This window comes from Heterocephalus glaber, unplaced genomic scaffold, assembly GCF_053883595.1.
Source record: "Heterocephalus glaber isolate CG9 unplaced genomic scaffold, H.glaber_assembly_v1.0 deba00001504, whole genome shotgun sequence".
In the NCBI taxonomy this organism is placed as follows: domain Eukaryota; kingdom Metazoa; phylum Chordata; class Mammalia; order Rodentia; family Bathyergidae; genus Heterocephalus; species Heterocephalus glaber.
In genome coordinates, this window is record NW_028258324.1 from 50,864,589 (window position 1) to 50,879,669 (window position 15,081).

At 34.5% G+C, this 15,081-nt stretch overlaps 1 protein-coding gene across 15 annotated transcripts in view; it reads left to right on the forward strand.

Moving 5' to 3' along the window:
* Nlgn1 (neuroligin 1) overlaps positions 1-15,081 on the forward strand; it is an 860,706-nt gene that overhangs the window by 820,936 nt on the left and 24,689 nt on the right. For 12 of the 15 annotated variants that reach the window (XM_087186519.1, XM_087186517.1, XM_013071633.3 and 9 more), the window contains 2 exons: positions 10,195-10,407; positions 13,759-14,548. In XM_087186519.1, coding sequence (XP_087042645.1) covers positions 10,195-10,407; positions 13,759-14,548 — 1,003 coding nt within the window. The remainder of the gene's footprint in view (positions 1-10,194; positions 10,408-13,758; positions 14,549-15,081) is intronic. The other 3 variants (XM_087186523.1, XM_087186526.1, XM_087186528.1) reach the window with 1 other exon arrangement.

A 15,081-nucleotide genomic window follows, 5' to 3' on the forward strand; every position in this document is an offset into this window, starting at 1 on the left:
CTTGGTGAGCCTTCACTAGTTAACACAGCAATAGATTCTGGGCTTTGGGCAACACTTCAATGGACTGCAGGAGCCAATATCATCACCATGTTACTTAGGATTCAAGCCTAAGCAAAAATTCATCGCAGCTTTCAATATTAGGTGGATTGATTGCTAAGATTTAATTCAGAGCTGTCATATAACCCTTTGGCATTGGTAAATACAATTTCCTGAGGCTGGCTGCTGGTGATGCTTACACTGGACACTAGAATCAGTGGTTTGCCTTGGAATATTTCAGGTCCCTGTTCTGGTGTCTTTATGCACACTCAGCAGCTGCACCAAGTGCATAACCATACGGCTGTCATAAAGTGTTCCTAAGCTTGGCTTTTAAAAATAGACTAACTGGAATTTCTTAGGAAAAGTTAATTTTTAAATATCTTTGTATTTTAAAATTTGAGGATGTGAGAAATTTGAGTTAGCATTACTTTTATGGAAGAGCTGATTATTGAGAAGTAGTTAAATACAGTTTTTGTTTGCAGTATAGCTTTCACTACCTCTGACAGTTTTCTCTCTATATACATTTCTACACCATTTCTTGAGGAATACTTGGATTTTTACCTTTGAATATAACTGATGCCCATATTTATTGATAATTGTATTAGATGAAAATAAACATGTCACCTTCACTCAGTTTATCTTGTAGATACTTAATTCTACTTACATTATTGTGTCTAGAAAATATCAGAAATGATTTTACTAATGTTTGTAAACATAAGAAAGTCCAATTATATACTTATTTAGGCTGTGGATAAAAAGAAAACTAATTCTTTTGCCATATATGTTTTCAATTTTTTTCTGGAGCCACAGGTGCTTAGAAATAGCCACCTTTTACCCCATACACATTACACAAGTACTATATGTGTGGCACTGTGCTCAATTTGAGGAAAGGTTTAGACAATTATAATTCAGTCCTAGTACATACTGACAAAAGAATGTCCAGATTAAACTAATTGTTTAGGAGAAGGCTCAATAACTGCTGACAAAAACACTTAGATGAGCATTAGAGAAAAAGAGTTGACCATTTAGGCAACAGATCAGAAGTCCTCTGACAAGAAGAATCTATGAACAATTATGATAAACAAATGAAATCAGCCAGGATCCTTGGTATTGCAAAGACTTTGAGAGGTTTCCACTGGCCACAGGGGGGGCAATTTAATCATCAAAGTAAATACTGATGGTAAAAGATTTTAAGCCCTAGAATAAAATAAGAACCTTTAGGTTCATAATGCTGGGAATGAATAAATGAATGAATGAATGAATATAAACTGAGGAAAGGAAAGTTTTTGTACAGTCAATCCAACTAATAATAAAAGGATGAAATTATGTTTTAAACAACAGTCATCAATAGATGCTAAAATTAGTGTGTGAAGGTGAGGCGAAGCAGTAAGTGTGCATATTCTCATTCTACCTATTTTCTTTATACTTATTCCTTGCAAAGAGAAGAATCATCATTTTATAGCAGAGAGCCTGGCAAACTGTCACTTTAACCAAGTAGTCAATGGACAAATCAACATTATGTGTCTCCCATAATGACTCATTGAAATGACAACTTGTCTCTCTGGTCTTATGAGAAAAATTCATAACCAGAATATGATCATGAAGAGACATCAGAAAAATTCTAATTTAGCAACATTCTATGCAATAGCCACCTATATTCTTCAAAAACTGTCAATGTCAAAAAATACAAATCAGGGGCAACCCACTTTCTGGTCCCCTTTCTGTGTCTCTTAGACAGAAGCTTCTATATCTTTGGAGAGTCACTCAACCTCCTGAGCAGGGAGATTGCTGGGCACCAGAGGACAAATGTACTGTGTGCCAAAGGAGGGTCACCAAGAGAGAAAAATCTCCCACACTTTCACTGAAAGTAACATGGTCAAGCAAGGCTGTGACGCAACCTGATGGCTGACACTGACAGAGGAGCTGAGGGGCTCTATGCATGGTTCCAAAGTAATGTCTGAGGAGACTTAACTGACCTTGATAGATAGCAAGAGGTTCATACTGATGAATAGGTCTCACTTTAACCTGGTCTTAAACACCCAGCAGGAAAGAATAACCAAAAGAGGTATGAAATAATGCCATAGTAATAAAGCTAGATGTAAATAGGGGCTCCAGTCACTGACCCCTTCTGGCAGTTTCCAGCTCTACTAGTAGCTGACCATGATTATGTACCATTAGAAAAAAAACTATGGTAAAATCTATAAAAGGTCTGCTGGAGTTTTATATTTCTTAGTGAAATTTGTTCTTCAAGTTGTCTTTATCTTCTTACAGCTGAAACTAGAGAGACTTATGACAAAGTATCAGACTTATCAGTAACCTCTTATCAATTAAAGAATCTAAGAGTCAGCAGGTTACAATCACTATTTCAATTTCTAAGTGTGACTTTCTCCCCAACCTACCCTTTCATTCTAGTGCGCTCATGCTTAGATTATGCTCTAATTTCTTAAAAGTTTTGTCTATTCTTGCCTAGAGGCTGCCAAATTCCAAGCAGTCATACAAATGGAACCAATGACAAATGTGCTAGACTTCTTTTACCTGGATTCACCAGATCAACCTTGTAAACAGCTCATAACTGCTAAACTATACAATACAACTTCTATGATGGATTCTAAAGTCCCCTGGACCTTCTCCTTATTCTCTTTGTGGGAGGCTATTACTAGTTCCTGCTGGTGGAAACCCTTGTTGGCTATATTCAGAGCAATCCTGCTGACCTTATAATATGGCCAGTGTATTAACTGTTTCTTTGGCCTTCTCTCCTCCAGACTCAAGGCTATATGGCTACAAAGATGACAATGCCTGGCACCTATCGAGGACCTTTAGATAGACCCTTTAGAGTAACTCTGACTGCTGATCACAACTATGACCCTCTTCAGCTGGAAGTAGCCAGAACGGTCTTCATCCTTTGCCCCCTCACAGAAGTTAGGGGTACTTCTTCAGAGGGGGAAATATTATAGATAGGTAGGTTAATTAGATATCTTGTTGGCAGGTAGACAGGGCCTCCCTTAAGGTGCCAGCCCCCCAGGAGCCAATACAGCAAGGAACCAATATGGAGAACAATTAAGGCACGTTCACTGGTTAGCATTATAAAAAGGAAAAGAAGTATCACTTCCCCTAGAGATAAATAGCAGTGATTGATAATCTAAATGGGAAATTTCCTTGTATGTGACTTGTCTTCCCATTTCATCCCCATTTAATCAATATTACCTGGGTGACTATACTTGTAGTCTTATTGGTTGGTCATGGTTTTGCCCCACCTCATGCCCACCTTGTAAATTTCCATTGGGTCTTATATTTTTGTCCTACTTTGTACCCGGGTCACCACATGGCTTTGCTGTATAAAACATCTTCGAAAAGTGGCGTGGGTGGGCACCCCACTTTCTGGTCCCCCTTCTGTGTCTCTTAGATAGAAGCTTTCTTTCTCTCAATAAATATTTCCTACTCTTAAAAAAAAAATACAAATCAGGACCGGGGATTTAGCTCAATAGGACTGCACTTGGCCTATAAGCACAAAGTCCTGAGTTTGACCCCTGGTACCAAAAAAAAAAAAAAAAAAAAAATACAAATCAACGAACTGCCCAAAGCTGAGATTAAATAGAGAACTTAATTTAATATGCAATTTCAGGTTTAATAGGAGAGAGAAAGAGGAAGAAAGAGGAAAGGCAAGAGAGAGGGAGAGAAGGAGGGAAAGAAGGAGATCAAAATCTTACTATGTAGGAGATGGTTGAAAAGTATATCTGAAAAGTTGAAAAGTATCTTTGTACTATTTTTAAAATATTTCTGTCATGCTGAAAGTATTCAAAAATAAAGTTTTTAAAGTCACTAAATCAGGTTAGCTTTTAACAGAGGAGAATATAATAAAAGCAGCATTTAACGAATGCCAGATTTTACACGTCAAACCTTAGGATGACTTTTATCATCTCAAAAATCTTAAGTGTTAGAAATACAATATGTAAAATAATCTGGTATGGTTCATATTTATATAAAATTAAACAAATTGTCTTGACACCTTTATTCAGTACTCAGACTTCATTCTCTGTGCTTCCCTACTTATTATCTGTCTTTCTGGAGGTTCAGCTAGTTGAGGTTGAGGACACAATATTACTCTTTCCAACTCAGGCCCCAGCTATGTGCTGCTGAATACTGCCACCTATTCCATAATGGTCAGATCACTCATATATTCTCTCTCTGCCTCTTGTCTCTCTCTCTCTCTCTCTCTCTGTCTCTCTCTCTCCCCCCTTCTCTCTCTCTCTCTCTCCTCTCTCTCCTCTCTCTCTCTCTCTGTCTCTCTGTCTCTCCTTTATCCCCTCATTCATTTACATTCTTTTTCTTTTATACCTAAAAGTGGGTTATTCATATGGACTCACAATTTTCTTAACTGTTCTAAAACAATTATTTACCAGCAAATTAAGTTACAATAATTTATACTTCATCATAATCAGAGTGTTTTGACTCACAAAATTAATGTCAATGTAATACAACCCAATTAAATGTTTGATTGAGTTCTAAGTAACTAACTACAGGAATACAGACATGTCTTTTATTCTTAATAGGACTCTTTAAATTTGTTTATGTTATAACAAATAGCTTATAAGAGGGCAGTATATGTGTTCTGAAATGTCTTGCCAACTATTCTATATAGAACAATCTAAAAATCTGTGATAAATTTAACCACACTGTATATTATATGTGACTGTATAACTTTTTTAAAGGCGTAATTGTTTTCCTTTTAACTGATTTAAAATTAATATTTCTTTTCAATACAAGTGTAAAGATGGTTTGTTTTATTTAAATGAAGTAAGTGGTAATGACCAACATGTCAAATTTTCTTGGTTAAAGCCAGCATCTTCCTATCCAATATATTTTAGGGCCTCCTACATGCCAAAAACACTTTTTCTTTTAATAATGATAATTCTGTAGAACAGATAGTACTATTAATGTTTTCTATTGGGAGACCAAAACTCATGAGCTTACCGTGTTGTGCATCCAGTAACTTGTTATACATACACCCAAGTTGTCCGACATCTGGCACTCTTTTCAGACTGCTGACTAATGGCTGAATCTCAAATGTCTCTTAAAGTTTACTCTGGGGTAGACTATTGGCCCTCTTAAATGTTCTCTTCAGATAGGTTTCACACAGGGCTGTGCTATTTTTCTACCTTTAAAGCTACTACAACCCACAGTGTCTTACTTCCCAATTAGATTGGTTGCAAAGAGGGTTGTTTCCTAATTTCCCACATCATTGCTTCCATCCAAGAAAGACACATATACCTCTTTCATGTGGAATCTTAACTGTTGATCTTCATGTGATGATAGAGAATTACAATACATGAATGTCTTTCTTCACTCAGCAAACATGTCTAGAATGGCCATTTGGGGACAAACACAAGGAATGGAGCTCCTAGTCTAGAAAAAGTAAAAAATACAAACAAATTATAAGAACATACTACAAAGCACATATACCTATGCAACAATGAGAATACAAAAATGAACATTAAACAGAAATTTTCAAAATTTGCATAGTCTTCATTGTTTCTGAAGTTACATAGTACGATTCAGGAGCTGCACAGTTCCCAAAGGTCTGTCTTATATGGTAGTCATTGTAGCCAATGTAATGCCATACTTTGAGGTGAACTATGCATTTAAACCACTATACGGTGAATAATCAGAAGTTAGAAATAGAGTAATTTCTTTTCACTTAATAATTCTTTTCAAAGGTAGAATTCTCCTTTTTTCTCTTCTTTGTGAGAACAGTTATTCAAAGTATACAAGAAATGTGTTGGTTCTCAAATCATGTTTATTGCCCAGAATCAGAGGGGCAAGAAGTATATTAAGGCCCAACATGGGGCAAGCTGGGAAAACTTTTCTTGACATGCAGACCAAGAAAATTGAACAAGAACTTCCTGAAGACAAGGTTAAGAACAGAGACATAAGCAATGGAGACCAGACCTGTGAGTTCTTTTTTATCTAGTATCTGTTTGAGAAAATAACACAGTGATTATTGTAGTGGATACATAAAGGTAATGAAATTGTTCTCAGTATCACTTCAGTAATGAATTTGGACAGTTAGTCCTTACAAGCACTCACTTTTTAAGATTTTACAGTGGTTATTCAAGTAAATTAGTCGGTTTTATTCTAGAAATTTCTGCTGCTTCTCTTTGGAAAAGGGATAGATATTTTTGCAGTCATTATTGTACTCTTACAAAAATAATGCCAGTGTGTTAGGACATCAATTAGTTACATATTGTACAAGCTGACAATGAAGGTTTGGAAAGGCTCAGCAAGGTTGGTAGCTACCTTTTAAGACTTATTTAAGTGACTTTCAGGGAAACTCCTTCTACAGAGTAATCATGAAGGTCAGCAGCACTATCTGGCCTCTGCAAAATTGAGTTCATCTGTGTCTGAACTATACTTGAGCATTTCAATGTGAAGCTCCAGTAGAGTGCTCTGAAATGAATTTTTCTGTTAAGGGTGTAGCAGCTAAGTCAGTTAAGAAAGAACTTTAAATGAGTACTCCACTGGATAGCAAGTTATTCAGAATGTTGCCAATGCATATAGATCGCTTGGGTAATTAACAATCTGTCTTTTTGGGCTGGTAATTTATTTTTATTTCTCTCATTTTTGCCCTTTGCTGAGGCACAGGTTGCTTTTTGAATATAGCATCAGAAATCAAAATATCTGTGCAAGTATGGTAGTGACAAGTTTACTAGCTCTGAAGAGATATGATCTGATTGGTTGGCTGAACTTAATAATGACAATAGTGGCCAAGGATTTAGCTCAGCTGCGCTGTGCCTACCTGGCAAGTGCAAGGTCCTGAGTTAGATCCCTGGTACCCAGAAAAAATAAATAAATAAATAAATAAATAAATAATGGCAATAGCTATTCTTTTTCCCTAATATAAAAGTCAAAGTGGCTCTCTAAATTCATCTTAATGATCATATGCTTTCAAATAGATGATAGATAGGTGGATGATAGAGATAATAAATAGATGATAAATGATTGAAAGATAGATGGATACATAGATAGATAGATAGATAGGTAAAAAGGTAGATAGATAGACACTACAGCCTACACATGAAATATAATCAAGAGTGAGGGAAATTCAGTGCTGATGAGTAAAAATGGAGCTTGATGAAATAATAATAGTCATTTTAAGACTAGGACATAACTTCAACTGGATCAATTACTCCGTCTTCCATGCTACAGTTTAATAGTGTTATTTTGAATGAAATTGATTTTTTTTAAAACTGTTGTCTTCAAGACACTAAACAATTTCTTTTGACTATGTATAAAGTAGAGGTCACTCTTCAGAGACTTGGTATGTTTTATATTAGTGTTATATAAAGCTAACTTTTGTTTTCTGCTGTGCTGAGAATTGAACCTGTAGCCTTGCACATATTAGGCAAGTATACAATATTGTTATATAAATATCAAATTAATTGACCAATCAACCAGATGTATGAAAATATTGCAACTATAGCTAGAATTATAAAGGAGATACTATTTAGTTAAGGCAGAGTTAATTATCTTATTACTATGGTTCTCTACCTGCTAACATTGAATGAGGATTATTAACAATTCAATTTTGTATGGCTGTAAAGATTCAGTAAAGTTATTCAACATTATTTCAAGAGGAGTTAAATGCAAATCCTCATGTTGTGCTGAGTGGCTTAGTTATATTCAAAATTCAAATTTTAAACTCAGTGTATTGGTACTATACAATTATTGGTAATACACTACCTAGAGCTTTAGTATTGTGATCTTATCTCCCTCTCTCTCCCTCTCTCTCTCTCTCTCTCTCTCTCTCTCTCTTTCTCTCTCTCTGTCTCTCCCCCCAGTCCCTCTGTTCCTCTGTCCTTCTTTCTTTTCAAATACACACAGACACACATACAAAACCTCCTTACCACCTTTTATCCTTTCTAGTCAATTACTACTAAACCTTCCATATTGATGTTTTCAAGATTGATGTCATCAATCTATCTTCATAGATAAAAACATTTCCAACAGAATCCTTCAGAAATAAACTAGTGGTTCTTATATCAAAGTTCATGTAATGGCAAGGAAAGTTAAGACTTCCCTGTCATTCTTTTATTTTGTACTGTATTATCTTTTGAATATTTGACAATGCTTCTGTGTAAGAAAACACCATGAAAATTTCCTTTATTATGCATATTCAATAAGTGGATATAACCAGAAAAATATATTTGTTCAAAATACATTTGTAAAACTTTAATCTTGAACTTAAGGATAAGTAATATTTCCAGAGTTATCTAAACACATATATACACAATGAACTAGAGATTATACTTATATTATTTAGAACTTTGGATCTTGTAGGAAAAGAAGGAATAAAAGACGTTTAGTTTCAAAAGTATTTAGGAAGATGTGCCTTTGTATATTCCTTCCTATATTAATCCTAAAAAATATCTTGCCCATGTATTCATTTGGGTTATAGATATATTTACTCAACTGACAAGTACTGCTGTCATAGTATTGTTTTCACCAATACAATTGATTTCATTTATTTTATAAAATAAATTTAAAATTGAATATCTTTTTATTTAAACAATGACCCATTATGTTGTTTCTATAATATCTGCAATAGCAGAGAAAAAACTGATTTTTAAAAATTATTTCTCTAAACTTGTTGATATTGGGAATTATATTCTTGTATAGTATTGGTCATTTTATGTGCAATATGTCTCTAAATATTTTCTATATATTAATAGTCTATAAAGTGTAATATTTCCTGAAACATTTTTCCATTTATGACAAAAATATAGAAGAAACAAATGTTTGTTTTGTAAGTAATTATAACAGATTATAAAAGCTATGTATAATAGATAATGTGAAATAGGAATAAAAGGTCCAAAGGGGAAGGGGAAGGGGAGGGAGAAGGGGAAGTGGGAGAGGAAGATGAAAGGAAAGAAGGGAAAGGAAAAAAAGGAAAAAATGGAAGCAAAGTCTTTGTAAATAGGGAGGGGTGGAGGGGTTGAAGGGAGGGCAGAGGAATGGGGAAAAAAATGAGAACCAAGATATATCATGTACAGGTACAAATCCCCAATGATGAATGTCATTATATTGTATATCTGCAATGTACCGATAAACTTAATGAATAAAAAAAGTTATTGTTAGCAAAATAAATATGTTAAAAGAAGTACTACAGTACTATCTCTGCCTCTTCCCTCAACAACTCCCATAAATAACAAAACCTCTCCGCTATTACTTCCTAAATCTTTTTTATCCATTTCTTTTTTCAATTATTTGCCATTCTGTCTGTTCAAATGCTTTTCATCTTTCTTCTGCCTGAATTGTATTATTTAATAATATTGGTCTCCATTATCAGGTTCTTTATAAAGCAGAGCCATCAGAATTCCAGAAGTTACTAAAAAATGAAGTATTTTTAAAACCTCCAATTACTCTACACTATGCTAATTGAGCAACTTTGCTCAATTTGGCATTGAAGGTGATACAAAATGTGGTCTCAAGGACTGTTTCTTAACTGTGGGCCATCATCAATAAAATATCCAGATGCATATACATGCAAAGAGTTGTACATAATCTTATAGAATTGTTAGAACTCTTTTCCCATAAGATTTGGAGCCATACTCCTTCTCTATACTCATTTATGCTCTAGCACACAAAACTTAAATTCTGACCATGCTAGACTACAAGCAACTTCAGGACTGGTGTGATGTATAATGTAAAATGCACATTCTCATACATCCCGTAATGCTTCTGAAGTATCTTCATCAATAACTTGACCTCTGGAATCTCTCCCTTGAGATCTTTTTTAATGTTTTCATTTCTTTTGTCTACCAGTGACCTGTCACCTGGATAACTTGGGAAGCATTTGGAAAGATAAATGTTATTTTTCAGGTTTCAGTCTCTGCTGTTCTTCCTGACAAATTATTTTATCTTGTGGGAAATAATGCTTACTAAAGAACTTGGACTATGGCCAGGGATTTAGCTCAGTGGTTTTGTCACCTGCTGCGCAAGCGCAAGGACTCGAGTTCAATCCCCGGTACCAAAAAAAAAAAAAAGAACTTGGACTGTACTCACTGTATTAACAGTCTTCATTCACACTTAAATTTAGTATCTATTTAATTCATGTCAGCTCCTACAAATGTTCTAAGTCATCCTTCTATTTGTATTTTTCAGGTTTCTTGAGTACAGGGGACCAGGCTGCAAAAGGAAACTATGGACTTCTTGATCTCATACAGGCTTTAAGATGGACTAGTGAAAACATTGGATTCTTTGGTGGTGACCCCTTGAGAATCACTGTTTTTGGATCAGGCGCTGGGGGTTCATGTGTCAATCTGCTGACTTTATCCCATTATTCTGAAGGTAACCGTTGGAGCAATTCAACCAAAGGTATTATGCAGGTTGCAAATTTTGACAATTTTGGTGTCTGCATGCCACCACCATCAGTAGTATGTGATGCTCTGTATATATTTCTCTGTTCAAACTGAGTGTTAGGTTGAACTCAATAACTGTTTGAAACTATGTTTCTTTAGCTTTTCTATGCATGTTTAAATTTTTGTCACACATTTTTCTTTGTCTCCTGTGTAGCTTGGTAAGAATGCCTTTCAAGCACACTTCAGAATAGTTAGCATTAGAGTTATTTTTCTTTCTTTCAAAGGGTGATTTCAGAGAAAATCAGGCAAAGATATTCACAGTTCTGTCTTCTCTGTTTATTCAATAATCAAAATCAAAGCAGTTTTTTAACACAGAGATTGTATATAATCTATTTTCAAGATAATAGATATTTAAAGCCCTTTATTAGTATGAAACTAATGAAGCAGCCATAAGCTAGTTTGTCTGGAAACATGTGATTTCACTTGTTATCTGAGAAGAGAATGGCTATTTGATTATTTTGCATGCATGATCCAAAATTGTCAAAGCATCAAGGTCAGTTCTTTTGATTAAAAAAGAAAAATACATTTGATTTTGTGCTTTTTCTATTTTCAACTCCAAAAGTGGTTTTTCCCCTAAAGCTTGGCATAGCAGCATAGAGTAATGAGGCTGCTTAAATCCATGAAATATTTTACTTGTATCCATTGGCTGGCTTTGACATCCAAACTGCCTGTCCAAGGCACATCTTGTTGTTCTTTATGGGCTCCATTTTACCATGTGTTTAATCACCCATTTTAACTGTATTATTAATTTGAAATATCTACATGAAGAGAAGACTTTTTCTGAAGAAGTCTGCAAAGCATTTTCCATTATTTATGTGTAGTAGAGAGGACAATAGAGAATATGCATCAACACAGAACATCTTTTATTTTCTGTTTCTCAATTGTCATTTTATATAAAATTAACTTAATTATTCACTGTTAAGTATAATTTATGAAGCATCTAAAATGTAATATTGAGTTTTACGATATATAATATTTGTTGTAGTTATCAAAGATATAGTAGTAATGTGGAAATCCAAAAGAACAGCTAGTCATTAAATGAGTGTATATATACATATATAGTTATATATGTATATATTATATTTATATAGACAATCATGTCTCATTATAGACTTAATTTATCGACATAGTTATATAACATCTCTTTTATATTAGTAAGATTCTGAGTTGAGATGACAAAATGATGCAGATGAGAGCATTTTGAGTTGTGTAGAAATTTTCATCTGTAATGAAATGACTTATTTTGAAGTAACTAACTTGGACTTTTATAAAATAAATAGATTACACTGTTCTACTTTTAGAACTATATTAGTGCCAATATTTAGCTAAATTAGCAAAATAACAACTTGCCTAAACTTCCAGGTCATTTTATCAAAAGTGAGCACAAAACCAGTCTCAGTTGAGACTAGTGTTACATGTATCAGTTAGTTCATCAGCTAGCATTGCTGTTCAACAATTGACAGTGTAGGGAATGGTTATGAAAAGATTCGAAACAGTAGCCCTTTACCTTAATCTTTAAGAAAATTTGTCTATACGTGGTCAGAGACATAGGCTTATATTTGATCTTATCCTAAACCCATCTCCAGAATGAGCTACTTGACTTGACCTGGAGATGCTGAGAAAGCTCTTGAAATTGTTCAATTCTGCCTCCAACACAGACACTGGTTTTAAAGGCTGTAAACTCCACAAAAAGCTACAGCCATCCTCAGACCTGCATCAGCCATGCATCAATTACATCTTGCATACACTTAACAAGCATTCTCACCGGTGATAAAATAAATGGCTTTCCCAATATCACCTAAATGGCAATTTCAGCCAGTATTCAACATGACGTCCATTTTACTTTAAATCATTTTTGGCATATTTGGTTAATGCCAATGAGTCCCTGAAATGGTAAAGAATATTATAAAAATCATCAGGCATCTTTTAGCTATAAAATTTTGATTTTATAAACTATTTGCCTGAGCAAAATGTTGACAGCCTGTATATTTTTTAAATTTTTGGTATTTTAATATTTGCTTTAGCATATTTTTCTCTATTGATCTAAAACATATTAATAAAGATGTCAGAAAAGCACAAATTTGAATTAGTATTATCTCTTTGAATATTTTTAGAATTATTTAGGGTCAAATTACAGTATTTTTAATATATATATGTGTTTGTGTGTTTGGAGAAAAATCTGAAACCTCTAACTCAAACGGTGCATTAACACTTCTGTGAAATTATTTTCTCATCACATATGAATAATTTAGCATGTTTTTAACTAGCTGAACTACAAAGCTACATCTAGAAATTGATAATAAATGTAAAAGGAAATGGATAAATTTTATTTTAAAACACTAATTTTTTTAGACAATACCCTAATAAGTAGAAAACTGCAATTGTAAAATTCCATGACATGCAGCTCTTATCAAACTGCATATGGGGGCCAAAATTTACATTTCTTAAATGTAACTAAGTAAAAAGTAGTAGACCACGTATGTTTCATATTTTATGATAAAATATAGCAGGACACATTCAAGAGTGAAAAAAATTAAATCTCCCCTCACTAAATCCTTCCGCTGGTGGTTTTTTCCTTGACTTAGTGAAGACACTTTAATTGTTATGTCTCCTTCTGAAAGTTGAATAATCAGTCTAATATGTCTGATATGAAGGTCTGTATGAAGAGTATGTCTAAAGTGATATTCTGTTTTGTGCGTGACTTTAGGGCCATCCCCAGGATATTAACAAATATCTAGCCCCAATAGTTGTATGAGGTTTCAATTATTTTTCAGATTACATCTGGTTACAACAAACACATGGAATCATTTTCAAAGAGGACAGATACAGTCAAATTGAAGCATATGTCTCAAACAACACCAAGTCTGATGGGGAGTCAAAAAAGAGGGGATTTTCTCCATCTGTTTGCTATTGATAATATATGTGGTTTCATGCTCATTGAAGAAACTATTTGCTGATTTTTACTAGTATTTACAGCTGTTCCTCTCCTTGGTTACTGCCTTTTTGAAACTCTGCAAAATTTAGACCTCTTGACCATTCAAGCAGATGCCACTCAAAGCACAGGATCTAAGTCTGTCCGCATTTCTGACTCATTATACCCTGGGGATGACTTTGTGTGCCTTATCTTAGGCAAAAATCAATCTTTCTCTCCCTCCTTCCCTCCCTCCCTCCCTCCCTCCCTCCCTCTCTCTCTCTCTCTCTCTCTCTCTCTCTCTAGGTTTTTATATATGTCCAAAATATCAGTTTTTATTGTTTTGGTGCAACATTTTTCAAGTTCATCTGAAACTCTTTGTTGATTTTCCCATAGGACTTTTCCAACGAGCAATAGCTCAAAGTGGAACAGCCCTTTCCAGCTGGGCTGTTAGTTTCCAGCCTGCAAAATATGCTAGAATGTTGGCCACAAAAGTTGGCTGCAATGTTTCAGATACAGTAGAGTTAGTGGAATGCCTCCAGAAGAAGCCTTACAAGGAACTTGTTGATCAAGATATTCAACCAGCCCGATACCACATAGCCTTTGGACCTGTGATTGATGGTGATGTAATACCAGATGATCCTCAGATATTGATGGAACAAGGAGAGTTTCTCAATTATGATATAATGTTAGGAGTTAACCAAGGGGAAGGGTTAAAATTTGTTGAAAATATAGTAGATAGTGATGATGGTATATCTGCTAGTGATTTTGACTTTGCTGTTTCCAATTTTGTTGATAATTTATATGGATATCCAGAAGGCAAAGACGTTTTGAGAGAAACCATTAAATTCATGTATACCGATTGGGCTGACCGGCATAACCCTGAAACCAGAAGGAAGACATTACTGGCTTTGTTTACGGACCATCAGTGGGTGGCACCAGCTGTAGCCACGGCAGATCTTCACTCAAACTTTGGTTCACCCACATACTTCTATGCTTTTTACCATCATTGCCAAACAGATCAGGTTCCAGCTTGGGCTGATGCAGCCCATGGAGATGAGGTTCCGTATGTACTAGGAATACCCATGATTGGTCCTACAGAGTTATTTCCTTGCAATTTCTCCAAAAATGATGTGATGCTGAGTGCAGTTGTAATGACTTACTGGACAAATTTTGCTAAAACTGGGTAAGTACCTAAGGAATGCAGTTTACTACATTTTTAATACAAACCTTCTTTTAAGTATCTTTTTAAATGAATGTTGTTTCCCAATAATTTAATAGGTCATTCAGCAATATATTAAATTTCTTTATACAACATTAATTCTATATTGTATCTCTAAAAGTCATTGCTTTATGAGTTATTGCCTTTCAGAAGCTTATTAAGAAAGATGTACCTTTATTGCATTACTCAATAACTAAATATGCTTTGGTTTTTTAATTACAAAGGATATATTTTTGTTTTCTAATTAGGCAGTAACAAAAAAATACTACTGCATAGTTTTCTAGTTCATAATACTGTATGTTCTTGGATTATTCCAACTTGAGGTAGGCAAGTCAAATAAAATTCATCTCATTTTCACAAAAGGAACTTGAGGCTCTATGAGCTTCATATAAAAACTCACATGTTATGTATGTAGTAGCCACACCAGGACTCAAATCTTTATCCACCATTTCCAAATCCTAAGTCTGTTCATGCCATCCCTACAACACTGCCTAGGA